Source organism: Otolemur garnettii, unplaced genomic scaffold, assembly GCF_000181295.1.
Source record: "Otolemur garnettii isolate 467f Iridium unplaced genomic scaffold, OtoGar3 scaffold00067, whole genome shotgun sequence".
NCBI lineage: Eukaryota > Metazoa > Chordata > Mammalia > Primates > Galagidae > Otolemur > Otolemur garnettii.
This window is the reverse complement of record NW_003852462.1, coordinates 5,122,131-5,143,023: the sequence shown is the minus strand read 5'-3', so window position 1 is coordinate 5,143,023 and position 20,893 is coordinate 5,122,131. Positions and strand designations below refer to the sequence as shown.

Sequence of the window (20,893 nt, the reverse complement as noted above, 5' to 3'; positions counted from 1 at the left end):
GTTAGATTTCAGTTATATAATATATAAATATGCAAATAACGTAAACTTTTTCATATTTTATTTTTGGAAACAAATTTATTTTAGGTTTAAAGAAGTATTTACCTTTCATCCACTTCAAGAAAAACACACCCTGGGCTGTGTGTTGTGGTAAAAATTCTTTTATCCACTGGGATTCTAGGAGCTATGAAAAAAACAGAGATGCACTTAAAGGCAAATATCTATCCACTTAGCACACTAAAAAAGGAACAAAATCTCTACATGAAAATGGCAAATAGCAGAAATCTCACTTAGCAGCCCAGCCTTCAAGCAGCCACATGTACAGTTAAAGATAGTTAACCCTCATTATGGACTACATTTTAATCAGGTCAAAATGTAATGCCTATAAAGATAATTTTAAGCAAGAAAGCATGTGCACATGGAAAATCTAGTTTTCTCAGGTGGTGCCTGTGGCTCAGTAAGTAGGGTGCCGGCCCCATATATGGAGTGTGGCAGTTTCAAACCCAGCCCCAGCCAAACTGCAACAAAAAACAGCCAGGCGTTATGGCAGGCACCTGTGGTCCCAGCTACCTGGGAGGCTGAGGCAAGAGAACTGCCTAAGAGAGTTGGAGGCTGCTATGAACTGTGACGCCACAGCACTCTACCTAGGGCAACAAAGTGAGACTCAGTCTCAAAAGAAAAAGAAATCTAGTTTTCTCAACACAAATAATCTCATTTAAACTCAAGTAACTTAAAAAGTTCAGTCATATTTAGTGGATGTATATGACTAAACAAATAAAAGGTTCTGTTACTTAGTACCATATAGACATTCTTTGTGTAATAAAATTGGTATCGTCAGTTCTATTCCAACACTTGCCTTGAAAATGTAGTGATCAATATACTAGAGAATAATGTGCACATAATGCTAATATCCCACATTTTTATACACTATTTCATTTGCAAGAAACCTTAAGTGAAAACAGAAAACAGCACCCACTTGAACAGAATCACTTAGGAATACAGAAAAACACACACACACCTTAGAATATCTGCCTGCTCCCTCAATTCACCCTATGCTATGGGTCATTGTGGTTATTTGTATATTTTCTAATCATTTAACTTGCAAAACTGTGTTACCATTTTGGTTAGATTCCTGTCTTATTTTTTTTTTTTGAGACAGAGCCTCAAGCTGTCCCCCTGGGTAGAGTGCTGTGGCATTACAGCTCACAGCAACCTCCAACTCTTGGGCTCTAGCGAGTCTCCTGCCTCCGCCTCCCAAGTAGCTGGGACCACAGGCGCCTGCCACAATGCCCGGCTATTTTTTGGTTGCAGCCGTCATTGTTGTTGTTTGGCGGGCCCGGGCTGGGGACTAGAACCCGCCACCTTAGGTGTACGTGGCTGGCGCCTTAGCCAGTTGAGCGATAGGCGCCAAGCCTCCTGTCTTATTTTTAATGCAAGATTAAGTTTTTGAGTATCATGTTCCTGAACCCATCTTCCTCATAAGCCCAGTAGTTTTTGTGTGATGATGGCATAGGACAGTAATTTGAGGGAACTACATGGCGTATTACATCAGAACTGACTGTGATTTCAAGTAATACATGGAAGCTACCTAGATACTGATACATGAGTTTAGAAATACAACTCTGTTCATAGAAGACACAAAATATATGTACTTTTTACTCAGGGAATTTTAAAACACTTCAAAAACATAAATTCGTACCTGTGGCTTCTCCGTGACAATTTTAGTGTGCTTATTTCACACAAGATAGAAGGCCACACAAGGGGTCACCAACAGAAAAAGGACTATAAGACTGCGTGCCTGTCGCCAGACCCTACACTGAGACCATGCTGCCCATGATGGAGATGATGGCCAGAAGTCAAGGTCAGTGAACAAAGACGTCAGTAGAAATCAGCGGGAAGGCTGACAGAGCTCAGAGGCCACACCGGAGACTCGAGTGACCTTCTGTGTTCTATGGCCGCGGGACACAGGCGCTCCCACGCACCCTTCTGATTGCTGACATCTCTGTATCTTTTCTAAAAGAACACCGTCCTCACTTATCCCTCCCTTACCTTCGTAACCAGAGTGAATCTTTTCAACCAGTGTGAGACAGCAGGGTTCCGATTCTGGTTGGGCAGAACTTCGTACATGGATCATGTAGGGAATGATCCGGAATGGGTAGTAATACTTCTCTTGCTTTCTCCGGTCTTCACCTCCACTGAAGAGATTAAAGATGATTAGTGCTGATTATTGGTAATTTCCAAGGGAGACATATCCAAATCTAAATTGTTTAAGCCTGTTTGTTTTCAGAAAAAGGAAAATGTTAGCTTGAATTTTTAGTAGTCAAGGGCAATCATATTCATTATTCAATAAATAAGATGTTTTCTAAAGAAGTGGCTTAGATCTGTGAGTGTAAAAAGAAAACTAGTCATTCCATGACTTTCTCCTCACCTCCATGCCCCCAAATTGCCAGTGTGATTTTCCACTTCTGGTGCAAAGGGGGACAGGCCTAATGGGGTCACTCCACATGTCTACAAGTGCCACAAAAAAAAGACTGGGCCCCCTGTGATCATATCCCTAGAGCAAACTTCAGTCACCCCTTTTGAAACTTTCAATGAACTAATTTATTTTCACAGCTTCAGCAATCACCAGAGCAGAGGCAGGGCCCTTGCATGCAGTGACGCTCTCTGTCCCTAGTGACTGACTGACGAGGAAAGAACAAGTAGGGGCTAAAATTCAGCTCAGCAAGCCCTGGTCTCTGACAAAGAAGGTACGCTTCTTCAGTCCTCACGAAGGCTAGGAAGGGGAGGCTCAGACTGATGACTACAAAGACTCCTACCCTGTTTATCGCTCTAGGTACCTAGAGGACATTTCTACTTGAAGGTGCCACTCTTTCTGAGAAGTTACGAGGTCCAAGACTGAACTCAGACTCTCCCATGCCTACCAATACTCTCCCCTCAGTGTTTCAACTCATGGCCACTAACACCAGGTGGCTCTGCTGTGCTGCCCAGAGGGCCTCTGGTCTATGCACATCCACTTCCCTCTTAACCTTTCTCTTCTCTCCTCAAACTCCTGTTTCCTTCCCACTTCCCCATCCATTTTTTTTTTTTAAATTGAATGGTAACTATGTACATTAATGCATTTCTGGGTTCCCCATCCTTAACTGATGACCTGTCTCCTGTCTCACTGTGACAACAGAACCATCTGGAAGCGCGCCTTCTCCCAGCACTGCCTGCCAGCGCCTACACTCACATCCTCTGGCTTTCTCTATTTCCACAAATGAATTTTCCAGGCTTACCCAGTCCATGAGCTCTACACGCCACTGGTATGACAACTTAAGCATCCATCTCCAGCCTGGGCATCTCCCCTGAACTGCAGGCTCAGTACAGACTCAACTTAGAGTCCTAGTAGGTGTCTCAAACTAAACCTATGTGCCTAAAGCTCAGCACCACATCTTTCCCCTCCTCTCACCAGGAAGAATATTTTCCCTACAGTTCCCTCCACCTCCACAAATAACTCCACCCAAAGTCCTGGTGTCACTTTGACTCCTCTTTTTATTTCACACCTCAAGTTGAATCCATTAATAAATTCTGGTAACTCTAAAAAACGAATCCCAAACTATCCAAACATTTCTCCCCCCACCACTGCCACCAGCCCTGGGTGTTGCTCCCGCATGCTCACTCAGCAGCCTCCAACTGCTTTCCTGCTTCCCCGTCTGCCCCCATACAGCCAAGGTAACACCTTTATCATGGAAATTATGTCTCCTTTCTGACAAGTGAGTATTTCCTACCTCTGTCCACTGTAAATTCCTAGAAACAAAGGCAACACTACAGCAGTAACCATCCCCACCATGAGACTCTGCCTCCAAATATTAATGCCATTTCCTACCACAAGAAACCAGGGATCCTTAGAGAAACGTCTGACTCCAAATCTGAGTAAGAAATGTCTAAAGTGAGTTCCATGCCTGGAACAAAGGTGGCTGTCAAAGGCTACAGGTCATTCTCACCAGGGCGTAGGAGCCAATGGGAAGGGGCTCCTGCTACTCAAAAGTGGGACAGTTTGATTAATGAGAACTTTATCTTTTAAGATGATATTCTGAAATACTGACAGAGGAAATGATGAGATCTGAGATGTGCTTCAAAATACCCTGGGCGGTGGGAGCTGAAGAATCAGTGGTGACACAGATGACACCAGACTGGTCATGGCTTAAAGTGATTATGGGTGAGTGATAAGAACAGATTGGTTCCCTACACTATTTTCTATACATTTTTGAGTTATAGTTGAAAATTCCCAAAGTAAAAAGTTTTAAAAATAAATAAGAGATTAACTTGAACAAAATGTTTCATTCAGAACCCAATTCAGAACCCAAACTCCCCGCTTCCCCATCTTCCTCCATCCTCTGCTCTGGCCACATTAGCTTCCTTGTTTCTCCTCCCACAGGCCCAGCATGCTCCACCCCTCTGCCTGGAACTCAGGTACTTGTGTGGCTCCCCTCCTCCTTCTTCGGATCTCTGGCTCCAGGAGAAGAGCTCCTTGCTCCCCCTAAACCCACAAAAGCAAACCCTCTGCTGCCTACAACTCCCCTCCTTTCCTCTACTGTCTCCACAAAATTTATTGCCAGCTGACTCATATGTACTTGGACATTTGTTCATTTCTGGTCTCCTTTGGACAGAATTTCAAGAACATGAGACAAGAACTTTATTTTGATTCCAGCACTGAAACAGAAACATTTATTAACATAAGAACACACACAAGGCTTTACCATGCAGCAGGCCTTGTGTTCAGCTCATCTGTGAATGACCCAGTCAACATCTCCTCAGCTTATCCCTCCTAGAGCATCTAGATACTAAGTCAAGTCCCCAAATTCCATGGAGTGTCAGAATAACCCAATGTAAGAATTTTTCTCTTCTGTTAGTATCTGGAGCATTTAGTAACTTCAATGCTAATACTGGCAATCGTAATGCAATTTAAAAACGTTTTCTTTTTATTATGAAAGTAACATTAATATATTATGGTAAATTCAGAACAGAAAAAAATCACTTGGAAATCCTCTCAGAAGTCAATTACTGTTGAAATTTAGGTCTATCTTCTTCTAGTTCATGGTCTATAGATCTTTTAAACACTTTTAATAAACATAAATGTCTTGCTTGGCTTAAAGCTATTAAAAATTTCAAAAATTAATTTTAAGTATGACTGAAAAACAAAAAGAGCCCCAAATAATGGTCATTTAAGAATATACGTCACATCTAGTGATTCTTAGTTGCGAAGAGTTAAGAACTTCTTTTCTGCTCTTTTTTCTTACTGCATTATTACTTGGTTTTCTCATGAGCGAGTTTCTTCTCCTCAATCAAAATATAAACTCCTTATAATAAGAACCAAGTCTTAATTTTTGTATCTGCAACAGAACCTAGCTGCATATGTAAAGGAACCAACATAAATAAATAAAAGCAGAGCCTAATGCCCACTTCTGTCTCACCAGTCAGCAGAGGGGACACTCACCGGATCCTGCAGAAGAAGGACTTCACGAGAGCGGGTTCACACTGGGACGCTGCTAGAAACAGGGGGACACTGTCAATCACTCCCTTCTCGGCAGCTCTTCCTCAGCAAAACAATACTGCACTCTTACCAAACAACAAATCCTATTTTTTTTTTTTTTTTTTGTATTTTGGCTGGGGCTGGGTTTGAACCCACCACCCTCAGTATATGGGACCGGTGCCCTACTCACTGAGCCACAGGTGCTGCCCTACATATCCTAGTTTTTGAAAAAGAGAGGTCCTCTAGATTAAAACACCACTCTTTTCCCTAATTTTGAGGTCCAGTCACACTCCAATTATTTTCCCAGGGCTTTTATTCTCAGGTAAACAGCGAGAGTCCCAAATTCCATGGAGTGTCAGAATAACCTAGCGTGCTCTTCCCTATTCTGTAACTGCCCATATTCACTGTCACACATGTCAATGTAATGATCCTTTGGCACAATTGTTTTGATGGTAATAGTCTATTTTACTGTCTGGAAATTTCTCAAAAATTGGGAATTTAAACTATTTTAGCTTTTAGCTATACAATATACAAATTTGATTTTTTTTCTTTTTAAATTCTTTCCTTGGACAAATTTCAGGAAGGTGGCTAGGCATAGTGGCTCACACCTATAACTCTAGCACTTTGGGAGGCCAGGAATTTTATACCAGCCTGAGTGACATAGCAAGACCTCACCTTTACAAACAAAAAACAAAAAATTAGCCAAGCGTGGGCCTGTGGTCCCAGCTACTTGGGAGACTTAGGCAGAAGGATTGGTTTAAGCGCAGTGGTTTGAGGCTCCTGTGAGTTATGATGATGCCACTGTATTTTAGCCTGGGCAATATAGCAAAATCCTATGTCTCAAAAAAAAAAAAAAAAAAAAAAAAAAAGAAAAGAAAAGAAAAGAGAAAGCATTGAGCTCCTAGGAAGAATGATAGGATCACTTAATGACTTGAATCATCTCTAAAACATTATGTCCATTTACAGCGTCATTAATATTTTCTTACAGTCCTCATGTCAATGGCTTGTATTTTATTGATTTTTATATATTTTTTGATTTTGCACCAATTTTATTGATTTATGAGGTGTTTATTCAGAAATGTTTAAATCTGCCTATCTTAGGGGCAAATGAGGAGGCCAAGTGTTTGCTGACTATATGTATTTCTTTTAATTAGAACTTCCTAAGTAACATTTGAGCATCTGTTCAAGACTGCCTCTCAAAACAGAGTCACCTCTTTGAGATGTTTAAAAATAATACACTGAAAGTATAAGCTAAACAATGAGAACCCTAAAGAACCAAGATATTGAAAAAGTCCAGATCCCTGTACATGTAAAGAAAAGATGACAGGAAACAGCCTCTACTGTCTATGCTCACACCACTTGTATGTGTGGATTGCAGCAGGCACCGGAACACCAGCCACACGTCACTGGAAGTCCTGTCCTACCCAAGCCAGACTGCGTGATCTAAGACACAGCCAGACACAAGTCCGTGACGCATTTTAACACCTAGGCTCTCAGATCCTTCTGAGAGGTCTGCATAATGCAAGTTAAGCAGAAACTAGTTCTAATGCAGGACCTAAGAAGCTAAGCACACAGCTTCCTATGTCTTCTTGATGTTTTGAGCTCCAAGGAAGGGACATAAGGGGGTAACATGGGCAGAGCCCAGAAAGAGGTAGAGCGAACCAACTGCTCTCAATTAAGTTTGAATCCTTGAGGATTTATGAAGCAGAAGTACAATATGAGGATTAAACTAGATGCACACCATATCTTTATGACATAAGTAAATTTTGAGGTCCAAATGAGCAATTTTAGTGTTTACTATATTTAACATGAAAGGGAAATTCCCAGCAATCAGCAGAGATAAAAAGCTTGAAAATATATAATGTTTAAGGAAAAATATCTGAGGGGAAATGTGAAAGACCTGGCAAACAATATCCTGTGTCCTGCTCATAATTCTATCCCAGCATCTAGAGCAGGCGTTCTTAAACTATGGCCCACAGGCGAGAGGCGGCCCGCCTAGGACATTTATCTGGCCCACTGGGTGTTTTTGCCGCTGCTGCCTCTCCTGCTTAGCAGCTGACTCATCCTGGAGCTTGTAGTCCGGCCCTCCAATGGTCTGAGGGCCAGTGAACTGGCCCCGTTTAAAAAGTTTGAGGACCCCTCATCTAGAGTAGCTCTTGGCCCATGGTAATTACCAAGTAACTGTTTATGGAATAAACAGATGATTAATGAAAGCAGAGGGAAAAAATGGACAATCAAAGGTTGAAAATGTGTATTTAGGAAGGAAGAAGAGAAATGAAATATTTTTGAAAGGTGAGAGAAAGAGATGAAGGACCTAGAAGCAAGCAAGGATGACAGGCATGTTTCTAGAGCTTATGTAAGAATATCAAGCAAGATGGGGCAAGGGCCTATAACTGGAAAAAAGAGCATGCAAGACCATTCCTCATCAGTCCACCCACTGGACTAAAAAGTCATAAAAGCTGGATGCATAGTTTCAGATACAAAAATGCAGAGGTCCTTGAGATGGTTTACAATAGTATAAAAATACATTTTACATACTGAAGTATACACTTAAAAATGATTAAGATGGTAAATTTTATGTGAGTCTTTTTTTCTACAATAAAAAAGTCATAAAAGTTTTGGGCGGTGCCTGTGGCTCAGTGGGTAGAGTGCCAGCTCCACACACTGAGTGTGGCGGGTTCAAACCTGGCTCCGGCCAAACTGAGACAAAAAATAGCTGGGCGTTATGGCAAGCACCTGTAATCCCAGCTACTTGGGAGGTTGAGGCAAGAGAATTGTCTAAGCCCAGGAGTTGGAGGTTGCTGTGAGCTGTGATGCTACTCCAGCAGGGACACAGGTTTAGCCCCCATCTTTTAAAAAAAAAAAAAAGTCACAGAAGTTTTAAAGTAAAATTAGAAAAAAAATGACTAAAAATCAAAGAGAAAGCTGATATGTAAGGCCAGGGGTGGTGGCTCACACCTGTAATCCTAGCACTCTGGAAGGCTGAGATGGGTGGATTTTCTGAGCTCAGGAGTTTGAGACCAGCGTGAGCAAGAGTGAGACCCTGTCTCTACTAAAAAAAGAAAAAATTAGCCAGGCATTGTGGCAGTTGCCTGTAGTTCCAGCTATTTGGGAGGCTGAGGCAAGAGGTTTGCTAGAGCCCAAAAATTTGAGGTTGCTGTGAGCTAAGATGCCGCGGCATTTAAAAAAAAAAAGGCTAGATATATACAAAACTCTTTAAGAGATGCTTCACAAAGAATATGAAATAATAAAGGGTGAGTTTAAAAAAAATTAATAAAGATCACACAGAAATGAATGTCATAAAGAAAAGTGAGAATAGACATCCTTGGTTTAGGAAAACAAGTATTCCAAAAGAAAAACAAAGTAGGGAGATTCATGAACTTTCCAGGGCAAGAAAAAGTGGAAAAGGCAGCTAACCATCAGAATTTTATCTCCAAAGTAAAATCTATTACACAAAGAAATCTTAAAGTCAATGTAGAAGGAAAACATTTAATTTTATTCACTATAGGAAACAAACCTTCATAGCAATTAAACTGCTCTCATTTTACAATGTATAATCTATGAAACTGATGTGACTAAACGAAAACAAATGTATTGTGACTTTTTAAAAAAAGCAGGAAAACTGTACACTTTGCATGTTCTAAATAATAATTTCTGTGCTATTTCTGAAAGAATGAAGCTGATCCTGTTGAAGCGGGATAAAGATCTGAATAATGGTCCTGTTACCTCTTTGGGTCCAGTTGTTCCAAAAGGGAAGCTGAGCTCGGGCAGTGTGCGTGTAGAACACTCTCACGTCTTGAGGAGCGAGCAGGTCAACAAAGTGAGAAGACTCCAAGCAACCTTTCTTACAATTCAGGGTCAAAGCAGCCTGTTCAGAAATGTGCACTAACCTTCCAGACAGAAATGAAAACACTGCCACAAAGGTATCCTATGGAAAACATTTAAAATAAATGCAAACACTGAGACACTTACTGACAATATTTCCTGAAAGATAAACTTCTTCTAGGTTTCTGCCATGATCAATAGCTTAAAACACACATGTACATCATACAAAGGTAATATAATTCCTTACATAGTTTTCTCAAACATGCTTCTTTAGTATCAAACTTGCATTTTTTCCTTTTCAAAGTTTGACTTCTAGATCAAAAAATATACATGTACCAGCTCATTCTACACAGACTAAACATACATATGGTACATAAACTTCTGATGCTTTCTTCTCTGAACCCACTCTGTAAGTTCCTCCTTACACCTAGAGGGACTGTCTTCAACAACACAGAGTCTATGCTTTAAGACCAGGCACAAGAGTCACCTTTTGGCTAGGCACAGAGGCTGACACTTGTAACCTCAGCATTCTGGGAGGCCAAGGTGAGAGGATAACTTCAGCTCATGAGTTGGAGACCAGACTGAGCAAGAGCAAGAGAGAGACCCTCCTCTACTAAAAATAGAAAAATCAGCCGGGCTTTGTGGTTCCTGCTACTCAGGAGGCTGAGGCAGGAGGATTGCTTGAACCCAGGAGTTTGAGGTTTCTGTGAGTGAGGCCGATGTCGTGGTAACCTAGCTCAGGGCAACAGCATGAGACTGTCTCTCAAAACCAGAGTCACCTCCTTGAAGAAGCTGCCCCTGACAAATCTCATTACATAAGAATTACTGCTCTAATTTCTTCCATTAGACTTAAAATGTCACTTATTTAGTGTTATCAGCCATTGTTTGTGTTTGCCATCAAGGATGGATTTTCCTCCTTAGCTTTATTTTAAAGATCTTACAGGAAAAATGTTCTCTTAAATTTTCATTTAAAATCTCCACAATATGTACTACAGTACTATGCACACACAAGTCTGTTAAATGAGCACTATTATAACATTAGGGATAGCTCACATTCTACTGTTATAAAATCTTTAAGTTACAATTGAATCCTAAACATAAAAACAAATAATCTCCACCATAACAACAAAACATGTGGCTTAATTATTCTGTCAACAAGAAGAGATTTTAAAAAGATATACTAAAGGTCTCTTCCAACATTTTACAAAAAATGACAGCATCTCAACTCACCTGTTCTACAAAATCCAGTTGTTACAACTTGAAGTAGTAGGTATTGGAACTAAGAATGATATAAATAGAAATTAACAATTCGGAGATTAGCATCAGATGCAGGAAATTACTCTGCAGCATTATTTTTTCTCTTAATTCAAGAGAACTCAAGAATGCTACAGAGCCAGAAACACCTCCTAACTAAACGTGAACTACACATGAAGCACTGCTTCTGTTTTTAGATGCTTTCTCTGGCAAGCGCAGGGGAAACCACACACTATCTCTTTAGCAGTTTCTGCACTGTTTACCTCAAATTGTGGTTACTGAAAATGTCAGTTATCATTTTTAAAAATCTACATCTAGAGAAAGAAGGTCCTTAGAAAAAGTCCCCCAGGTTGACAGGGCAAAATTCATGAACTCTTACTGTGTTTTTAGAAGTGTGTTCTGAAGCAATAGTGGCCAGCTCCTCAAGACTGTATGTGGTCACATCTGCCTGAGATGCTCCATTTTGACTGAGAGTCTGGAAAAACCCACTGTTTGCTAAGAAACACAGGGAAATAAACATTCTTTGTGACAACAACATCTTTAGGAAATCATCTTATCATTATAAAGCTGGATGTTTTAGGACAATGACTCAGTCCATCTACCTAAAAACCAGATCATTCTGCTTTTACCTAAAATACTGATAGTTGTGAGAACTGAAGATTTTGAATTATATTAATAATACACGTTCTAGATCACAAGGCCCAAGATATATTTAAGGTGCTAAAACAAGTTACTGAAACAGAAAATGTCAAACACACACAACTGTTTTTGGCAGAAGCATTACTTCTGCATTCAGGAACTATATATCATATATAAAGCACAGAGGTTTGCACTAAAAAAGATATGACTTTATGACATCTTTTCAAGAAAAGTCAAGGAGAAAGTGTTTAAAACTGTTCATTTTTAATTTGGTAAATTCCTGATAGATCATACTACGTTTTAAAAGTATGTATAGGAGAGGGAAAGGCAATTGTATTTTGTCAAATGTTTTTCCCGGTAACATCCACAGGGGACAATGCTTTTTCAGAAAACCAGCTTTCAAAACGTGCTTATGCTAAACTATATCCTTTTGCAGAAAATCAGCCAAATGCTGCAGTTGCTAAACTGTTATACAAATAAGGTTTTTTGGCTTTTCAAATGTGAAAAATTATGACACTAAGGGAACCAATGTGGATCTGGTCATCTTACACAAAACATTATAAAACGCTCCTAGTATTTCCTGCATTAATGTACATACTTACAATAAAAAAAAAAGCTCCCAGTATTTCTGTGGCTAAAACCCCATTGAGCACTCCTCTGTTGCATGTGACTACTAGTGCCCTTGCAGGATCCGATTTCTCTCCTGCCCATTTACCTTGCACACTGTGCACGCAGCGAAGGGCATAATTGAGGGCATCTAGAGTACTTGGCTTATTGTGTCTCTCTGATGGGAAATATTTCTTCATTTCTTGGACAACCATTACAAGTTCTTCAGAAACTCTGTTTCGATCTTGCTGTTCCCTGGAAGATAAAAAACGCTACCATCAGAGCCAGCATTTATGGAATAGTTTGCAACTTCGTGCCAGGCAACTTTCCAAGTGTTCAGATTTATTTATCCCTTTTCTTAAAAGTAGGGAACCCTCGGCAAAGACATTGATAAATGCCAAACACTTCTCACTTTGTTTCTCTCGAGCTTCCAATTTGGAATCCGAACTCAGTTAACTTTAACCACTTATCATCTCCTTCTGGCATTCTGGGGATTTTCTTCTGTGTCCCAGATCATTTCATCCTAAGTTGCCCGAGTTTCCCCCTACATTTTTCCCTGACCTTAAAAGCAAAAAAATAAAAAGACTTAAATCCTCCTTCCCCTTTTTCTACTCCAGTGATAGACAACAAACACACTGGGTCGTGGAAATGAAGCCAGAGCGTCACCTGTTGCTGCTTTCCACGAATTTCCTCTGCAGCTGGAACTGAGGACTCCACCTCTCCGCCTCTCCACCGGCCTCCAGTCGCCCGGGGTCAGGAGTCTGCCCGCCGGGCATCTCCAGATCTTCGCAGGGGTCCATGTAGTGCGGGCAGCCCTCAGTCCTCTGCTTGCTTCTCTCTCACTTTGCAATGAGCGATAGCCAGAGACTTCTTATTTCGGTCCGTGCCATCGCTTCAGAGAAATATCGGTGAACCCCGGGCAGCAGTTACCAGTTTACATTCGTGTCAAAGGGGCTTCCCTCCCCAGAACTTCCATAAAAACCTTCTGAGACTTCTCCGCTCCCGGGGTCCAGCCTGGGGAGAGGAGACAAAGGGTACGAGAGACAAGTGAAACGCACTATCAGACGCCCGAAACCCAGCTGGCTGCGGCCCCCAGGCGCGCGGCCCTGGGGAGGGTCCCCAGCCTGTACCCAACTTTCCCCCAGTCAGTCAGGAAAGTCGGCGTGCGCCGAAAAACTGGGCCTGGACAAGGGGACACCTCCGGAGCGCAACGTTCCGGTGGCCTCCCACAGGAGGGCAGGGCTCGGGGTGCCCCTGGGCCGCGCGCAGGCCCCTCGAGGCCTCCCGCCCTCCCGCAACCTGCACCCACCGGCCACCGCCGCCCCTGGCCCCGAGCGCAGCAGCTCCTCCCGCCTTGGAGCGCCGCACGCACTCTCGAGGCCAGCCGCGTGCCAGGCGCCGCGCCCCCCAGGCGCCGCGTGACCCAGCTCCGCCTCCGGGCCACGCGATTGGTCGCCAGGCCGGCTATACGGGACCCCATTGGCTTTGGGGCGGGGCCCGAGCCGGGGCGCCCTGGGTTACATAAGCGAAGGCAACGGGGCGGGGGTGAAGGCGCAGGAGCGCGTTACATAATCCGCGGAGGTCGGGCCGAGGACGGCATGGGGCCAATAGCGGCCAGCGGCGCGTGGGCAGGGGGCGGAGTGGCTATGAGGAGGCTCTGGTCTAGGCCTCAGGAGTCCAGTGCCGTGTCCCGTGCTCAGCGCCGGGGGAGGAGCCGTTGGAGCCAGAGCCTTGCTTGCTGACAGGGCTCCAGAGCTGCCAATCATGGGGGGCGGGACCTTGGACGCGGGTAGGCGGGGCCGGCTAGGCCTCCACGTGAGAGGAGGGGCGGGGGAGGTGAGTGGGAGGCAGGAGGTGGAGAGAGAGGTGGGGCGGCCAACGCGAAAGGGAGGCGGGGCCTCGGCGAGGGGCGGGGGCAAGACGAAGGCGGGACGGGAGCGAAAGGAAAGTATAAAGGTTAGGCCTGTTTTCCTGGGGCAGGTGGTTCTGGCTCCCACCTAGGTAAGAGCAGAAGGTGGCACTGGCCTTCGGAGTGCTCTGGGCGGCTGCTTGGGTTTCTGTAGTTTTCATCTTTCCTAATCTTCTTGCCCTCCCTCACACCACTTCTTCAGGTGAGCCAGGTGTGCTTGAAGGAACCTGGCAGTATTAAAATCCAACCCGATTTTCAGACAGTGGTATGGTCTTTCAAACACTGCCCTGGTCTTAAAATTACAGATGCATTTGGCAAATGGAGAAAGGCAAGTGTATGTAAGGGACACTCCTTTCAGAAAAGGAGAATCAACCAAGTGTGATTCTGTCTCATCTCATCGGAAATGAAAGGTACAGAGCCGAGGTCCGCCCTTCTGTGCTGCCTGGTGCATGAAAAACATTCCGTATTTGTTGCGTCAGTGAAAGGAACTGTAAATAACGGAAGTGGGGAAAAGTGAAGTGGATGACTGTTTATATTACGTACAGGATAAGCCACCTTATCACCCTAAGTCATTGTCTAGATTACATGTCTTGCCCCCAAATCCCTGTTTTGTCAAACTGCATTCATTCGTCAATTGAGTGCACATCTGAGTAGGGGGCAATTGTAATCCCTGGGGATTGAATGGTGTATAAAAGTCCCTGCCACCCAGAGAGTCTGCATTTTATTGAGAAAGACATAGAAATGACCCCATAAAGTTAAGTTCAGAAAGCCTAATGTGATGAGGTGTGACTGGGGCAGAGGCATGTCCGTGCTGGAGGCCAGAGCCACATTAGTCAGGTGACCGGCCAAGTTAAACCCTGAGTGATGAGAGGAGGCTGCTAGCGGGTGGGGAAGCTGACCCAAAAGGGTGAAGTTGCACCTGCAGAGGCCCTAAAGAGAAGGAAGTTCGCTGCTGAGAGAAACAAACTCAGTTCTGGTCTGTTTCTCCCTCAGCACTTCCTCAACTTTTTCATTCATACTAGATTGCTGGTCTTTAAGCAACATACCCTGATGGCGAAAGTCTCTTGCACACGAGCCTCTCAAATGAAACAGCTGGACTAGCATACTATAGAACAGAGTAGGGCGGGTGGCGTGAGGGATGAAGTCGAAAGTTGGGAAGGCCTTATCGTGGTGGGGCTTTGTCATTAGAGAAGCAGTTTGAATTTTTCTGTTGTAAACATTAACAAAAGTCTACTTCCATCCAAATTATATTGTTTCCTAGGGGTCACAGTGAGAGAGTGAAAATATATTTATGGTGGGGGGGAGGAAAGATACACAGAATCAAAACAAGAGCCATGTGTTTGGAGGTGTTCCTCACCTATTCCATGCCAACAGCTGACTAGCCTGCCATAAGCAGGGCCAGCTCTGCACATCACTGTTGGAAGATTTAAGAAACTCAAAAGCTAAATCCTAAACATTTTGGTAATTGTGTGAAAGCCAGTTTCCTACTCATTTCCTATACTGAAGGGCACTTTGAGCGTTTTGCTTCTATTTACTTGGCTATGGAGAATTGCTGGGTCCTAGTGAGAAAGGAGAAGAGGAAGTGTAGTTTGGAGGTTTATAAGGGAGACGGGGGAAGCAGCAAAGAATGACATGTTTAGAACCTGGACCGGGCACACTTGTCCCTCTACAAGAAACACTAGTACCAGAATCATGTTTATAAACACTTTATTCAGGTCATTACAGTGGGCCAGTTCCCAGCTAAATGCACGGATATGAGCGAGGTATTCCTGGGTTAATGCAGGAGCCAGTGGGTTACATGGAACCGAGCACTGAGGCCAAGGAGAAAGCACCAAGGTTTCAGAGTCAGACTTGGCCACAGACCCTGTGCTGAAGGTGGGCTCATGTCTCAACACTGATAGCTGCTCTCTCCTCACAGCGAGGCACACTGCAAACCATGTCTTCAATATTAAATCATTTCAGTGACGTCAGGGGACAGACACTAGAGAAGCAGAACCCACATCCTGGTGTACCTAAGCTGTTGTTGCTTTGTTAAGTCGTAATAGAATGTGAAGAATTTTAGAACTCTCTAGTGACAGTGGGCCACAAAGTAGTAAAGTTTGTTTCTCCTTCAGTGCCTCCTTTCCTGTTTTCATACCTAAACTCCCATCTTTAAGCCACATACCCTGATGTCATCATGTAGACAATAAGTCTCCCAGATGACAACAGCTTTTTCAAAGCAGCATCCTGTGCAGGTAGTTTATGACACTGAAGAAAGGAAATGTCTCTGGTTAGCTGTTCTCTGTGAAAAGCCTCACCCTCCCCTGACCAATGCCTAACTGGAAGCAAATTAGAAGACTGATTTAGGAAGTAGAATATGAGTAAAAATAGGAAACAAACTCCAAAAAGCTATAGTCTATGAAGACTGGGCCAGATAATGATCAAATTCACAGATGGTCTTACTTGAGGGCTACATAATTCCTAGACACATACTGGAGTCCCCAGCTGATAATTTGTAACTGCAGGGTAAACTCTTTGTCCCTAGGTATGAGGCAGTCAGAGCCTAGCTCAAACCTTCTCTAACCCCCCATGAGAAATGACGCATCAGAGGGGGAACATCACCATCTACAGTTCAAAGCCAAGAAAGATCGTTAACATGTAGTAGAAAATTCAAACACAGTATTCCAATTTTAATTCTGCAGGGCACTTTGAATTCCATTTGGCACTTTTCTGTATTTATCTGTTGGGAACAGACTTGATGATATTTTATCAGTATTTAACTTTTTGGCAAAATAGAAACTTTGGTCATAGCCGCAGCTCTAAAAAACTTTGTGAAAAGGTTATTGTTTCTGATCAAAATAGTATTTTTAGCAAGTGATACAAAACAATAACAAGAAAGTAAACATCTTCATATCTAATGTTAGAGCAGAAACTCTTTACCAGCATCTTGTTTTAAATACAGCGGAAAAAGTCAGTAGTGCTCAGGAAAACACAGAGGAGCGAGTTTTTTAAGGGGAATCAGAAAAGTATTAAAATAAGGCACAGCCTGTTAGTGTCACAGATTTGTGCTAGGCAGTAGTGTTTTCTTTCTGGAAGGCACAAGTTGGAAACCTAATTACCCAGGAGTTTAAAATGCAATTCTGAAGACGATGCCATATGACAAGGATAACTAACTTGGCAAAAATTCCCTTAACTGGGATCAACAGCAATTAATCAGTGACGACATTACATTTCAATTATACTACTCTGCAACTTAAGAGGTCCTCTTCATCAGCCCATATGTAAATCTGTAAAGGCACTGTGCAAAATGTGGACGGGGCTGGCCGTACTTCTAACTTGGAGTGCATGTTAAAAAACAAAAGGCACATTTCCTAGAAACTGAACTTTACATTAACTAACAAAAATAACTAGTTTAGATATAACAGTAGGTAAGCAGGTTCTATGTCAAAAGTCTTGAGGTTTCTTGAACAGCAGGCTTGAGTTTCACTGGTTCTTCATGAAGAGACACTCCACACTAATAAGCAAGGGAGAGGCAAAAAAAAAAAAAGAAAAAAAAAAAACAGGGAGAAAAGCCAGTTAGTCTCTCAGTGCAACACCTGAGTGAGCACCAAATGCTACAGGCTAACTGTGAACAGAAATCTGACTTGGCTGATCTCCTACTAGTGGCTTCTCTTATTTTATAGAGGGCTATAGGAGACCAGAAGAAAGGATCCAAGGAACTGTACATTCTTGTTAAAAGGAAATATCTGCTACTCCCATCAACCTATCAGTGAAAGGAAGCCATGAGAAATAGTCCCTATCTATTGGGTTACTTTGCTCTAATATTATATATAGTAACTCATAACAGTAACAGTTGCACGCATTTGTGTGTACAGGAGCTCAGACTAAAGGTTCCCTGAGAAATGTCTCTTTATTGGGTGTGCATACACACAATGTCTGACAATAATATTTGTGACCTCGCCCTAGAAAAAGTGCTACATACCTACCCCATTGCTGAGTATTACTACGGTCACCTCTGAAGTCCTCCCCTTGGCCATGTGCTGACTGTAGTGATATTCAGCAGTGAGGTGGGTAGCATTTTTCCTAGGATGACTTCATGAACTTAATCGTCCAACCTTGCATACACACTTTATTTATATAACTATTATTTTTATTATATGCCAGGTACCATCCTAAGCACTTTTCACACATTACCAGATTTGTCCTTATAATGAACCAACAAGGTAGGTACTATTATTACCTCTATTTTACAAATGAAGAAACTGAGGCCCAGCGATATTGCTTGCTGGATGGTGGTGAACCAGTGCGGATCACAGGTAATCAATGTGTGTCACTACTACAGTCCATAAATGGAAATACAGGATAAAAATATATTCAGAGAAAAGAACTGATCGGTCAGTGGAAATGAATACATTTTCTCTAGCCTAAAAGGATTAAAGTTTATATCAAATATTTCAGACTAATAATTATACAAAACTCAATTATTTAAAACATTTATGAAAGAAAATTAAAACCCTTGGAATAAACAGATGTTTCTGAGGGAACCTTTGGTCTGAGCTCCTCTATGTGCAATCACCTGTGAACACATGGAGAGGACTTTCGCAATGAGTTTAGAACAGGTAACTCACCGATGATGATGATGATGATGATAACCAGAACAGTAATCCCTATGGCCCACATCTGTAACAAAACATATGTCCATTTCACCTCTCAAAATTAGATATAATGTGCTTATTGAAAAGTATCATAGAATGTTATTCTAGTTACTGAGACAGAAATTCAAGTGCATTACAATTTGGAACAATTCATAATTTCTGAAGTCTAAATGTATACTTAATTAGGCCTGATGGTCACTTATCTGCTTTTTAAAAGGTATTAAAATGATTTGTGATATCTAGATAGCCATTTATTTGTATATACAAGTTTTCCACATAAGAAAGGGCTACTAAGCTTGTCCTGTGTTTGAAAGTGTCACTTCTAAAGCAAGCAGAGGGCAGGATACATTTGGGATCTGATCACAGAGCCCTTATTTGCTAACTTCAAAAATCTGCTTTGGGCCATGTTCCTTGTGAGGCTGTGTTCTACTCTTTGCTGAGCACACTGTGACTTTCTAGCATTTCTTTCCCTTGACCTTGGAGCCATTCACATAACTACATGGAAACTGATCATCCAGTTCCAGTCCTCTCCCTTTAAACCATGTTTAGGGCACTGTGGGGTAGAGGGTTGGGAGAGGCTGATGCCTGTGATGGATTTTGGACATTCCTGTTGTATATGCTTCCTGAATCAGCCACAGGACATGGAGGAGTCCTGGGAAACGGGATGCAGTCAGCGTTTCAGATTCACAGTCAACCCAACTTCCACATGTGGGAATTCAAACCCACTTCCCAGATTTGTGAAAGTCCAGTATTTGTAGCCTCTGTTGAAGCTCTAAGAATGGAGAAGGGGACTTAAAGGTCAGTTAAAAGAGAATTACCTTGCAATTCTTCCACCAGTATTTTCTCTTCAACTTGGCAGCACTTGTTTCAAACTGAGAGGCACCTGCCTGCAGCGCATCTGCACGGTCGTCTAACTCGGAGAGCTTCTGGTCTCTTTCCAACACCTTATCCACGTTAACCCTCATTATGTCCACCACCTAAGCGGATGTGATCCCAGGAGATTCCACATGATGGAATGGAAGAACAAAGATTCCAAATAAAAGCTACTGGCACATTTTATCAGGTCCACATTTTATTGCTTTGAGCCAAATTTTCATTAAAAAAAAAAAATAGGCCCACTTTGTCATGATAAAAACACTTAGCAAACTAGGTAGAAGGGAACTTCCTTAATATGATAAAGCACATTTATGGGAAAACCCACAACTAACATCATATGATGAAAGACTGAACGCTTTCCTCCTAAGACTAGGAACAAAACAAGAATGCTCTCTTTCATGACTGCTACGCAACACTGTATGGAAGTTCTGACCAGAGCAGTCAGTCAAGTAAAAGAAAAGGCATCTAAACAGCAAAAGAATAAAACTCTCTCTACTTGTAGATGACTCTCTCTATACAGTAAATCTCAAATAATCCAAAAACCTTTCAGAGCTAGTAAATTCAGCAAAGTGACAGGGCACAAGATGAACACACATACATCAGTTTTGTTACTATACACCAGCAATGAACAATCTGAAAAGGAAATTTTAAAAAATTGCATTTACAAAAGCACACAGAAGAATACCTAAAAATAAAGGTACCCAAGAGGGTAAAAGACTTGGCACATACAAAACACTGCTGTGAGACATTAAAGACGACCTAATTAAGTGGGGAGACATCCCATTTTCAAACATTAGAAGACTTAATATTGCTACAGTGTCAGTCCTCTCCAAAGAAATGTATGGATTCAATGCAATCTCTATCAAATTTCCAATGGCTTCTCCCATTCCCAAAATATAAAAGCCAATCATAAATTCATATGGAATTACAGGGGTCCCAAATAGCCAAAACAATATTGAAAAAGAAAAACAAAGTTACAGAGCTCACACACTCCAATTTCAAAACTTACTACAAAGCTACAATAATAACAGGGTAGCTGGCATAACACAGACATATAGACCAATGGATCAGAATTGGGAGTCCAGAAATCAACCCAAACATCTATGGCCAACTCATTTTTAACAAGGGTGCTTATTTCCAATTAGTCTCTTCAAAAAATAGTGTTGGGATAAGTGAATAGCTACATGCAAAGGAATTAAGTTAGACTCCTACTTCTCCCTATAAACAAGCATTCACTCAAAATGGATCAATAATCAAAATGTAAGAGCTTAAACTATTATAACTCTTAGAAGAAAACATAAGGGTAAATCTTCCTAACTTTGGTTTTGGCCACAGATTCTTCTTTTGATACCCAAAACAAGACCAACAAAAGACAAGAGAGATGAATTGAACTTAAAAATTAAAGACTTGTGCATCAAAGGATATTAGCAAGATTGTAAAAGATTGCTGTAGCAAGATTGCTACAGAATGGAAGAATATCCACAAATCACATACCTGGTAAAGAAAGGTTTACCATCCACAATACATTTAAAAAACCCTCTTACAGGCTTGGCACCTGTGGCTCAAGTGGCTAAGGCACCAGCCACATACACCTAAGTGGCGGGTTCGAATCCAGCCCAGGCCTGCCAAATAACAATGACG

At 42.1% G+C, this 20,893-nt stretch overlaps 2 protein-coding genes across 7 annotated transcripts in view; both read right to left on the bottom strand.

Annotated features, from left to right (window-relative positions):
* PER3 (period circadian regulator 3) overlaps window positions 1-13,202 on the bottom strand; it is a 57,241-nt gene extending 44,039 nt beyond the window's left edge. For 3 of the 6 annotated variants that reach the window (XM_023515202.1, XM_023515204.1, XM_023515205.1), the window contains exons 1-8: window positions 13,143-13,202; window positions 12,500-12,847; window positions 11,943-12,088; window positions 10,968-11,083; window positions 9,236-9,437; window positions 5,474-5,525; window positions 2,047-2,192; window positions 103-181 (exon numbers count right to left, since the gene is read on the bottom strand). In XM_023515202.1, coding sequence (XP_023370970.1) covers window positions 103-181; window positions 2,047-2,192; window positions 5,474-5,525; window positions 9,236-9,437; window positions 10,968-11,083; window positions 11,943-12,088; window positions 12,500-12,633 — 875 coding nt within the window. In that variant the 5' untranslated portion in view covers window positions 12,634-12,847; window positions 13,143-13,202. Of the gene's footprint in view, window positions 1-102; window positions 182-2,046; window positions 2,193-5,473; window positions 5,526-9,235; window positions 9,438-10,967; window positions 11,084-11,942; window positions 12,089-12,499; window positions 13,123-13,142 lie in introns of those variants that run through there. The other 3 variants (XM_012807376.2, XM_012807377.2, XM_023515203.1) reach the window with 2 other exon arrangements.
* A 2,230-nt stretch (window positions 13,203-15,432) lies between these two features.
* VAMP3 (vesicle associated membrane protein 3) overlaps window positions 15,433-20,893 on the bottom strand; it is a 9,662-nt gene continuing 4,201 nt past the window's right edge. Inside the window, exons 3-5 of the mRNA XM_023515212.1 lie at window positions 19,195-19,353; window positions 18,350-18,401; window positions 15,433-17,235 (exon numbers count right to left, since the gene is read on the bottom strand). Of these exons, the coding sequence (XP_023370980.1) occupies window positions 17,216-17,235; window positions 18,350-18,401; window positions 19,195-19,353 (231 nt within the window). The 3' untranslated portion in view covers window positions 15,433-17,215. The remainder of the gene's footprint in view (window positions 17,236-18,349; window positions 18,402-19,194; window positions 19,354-20,893) is intronic.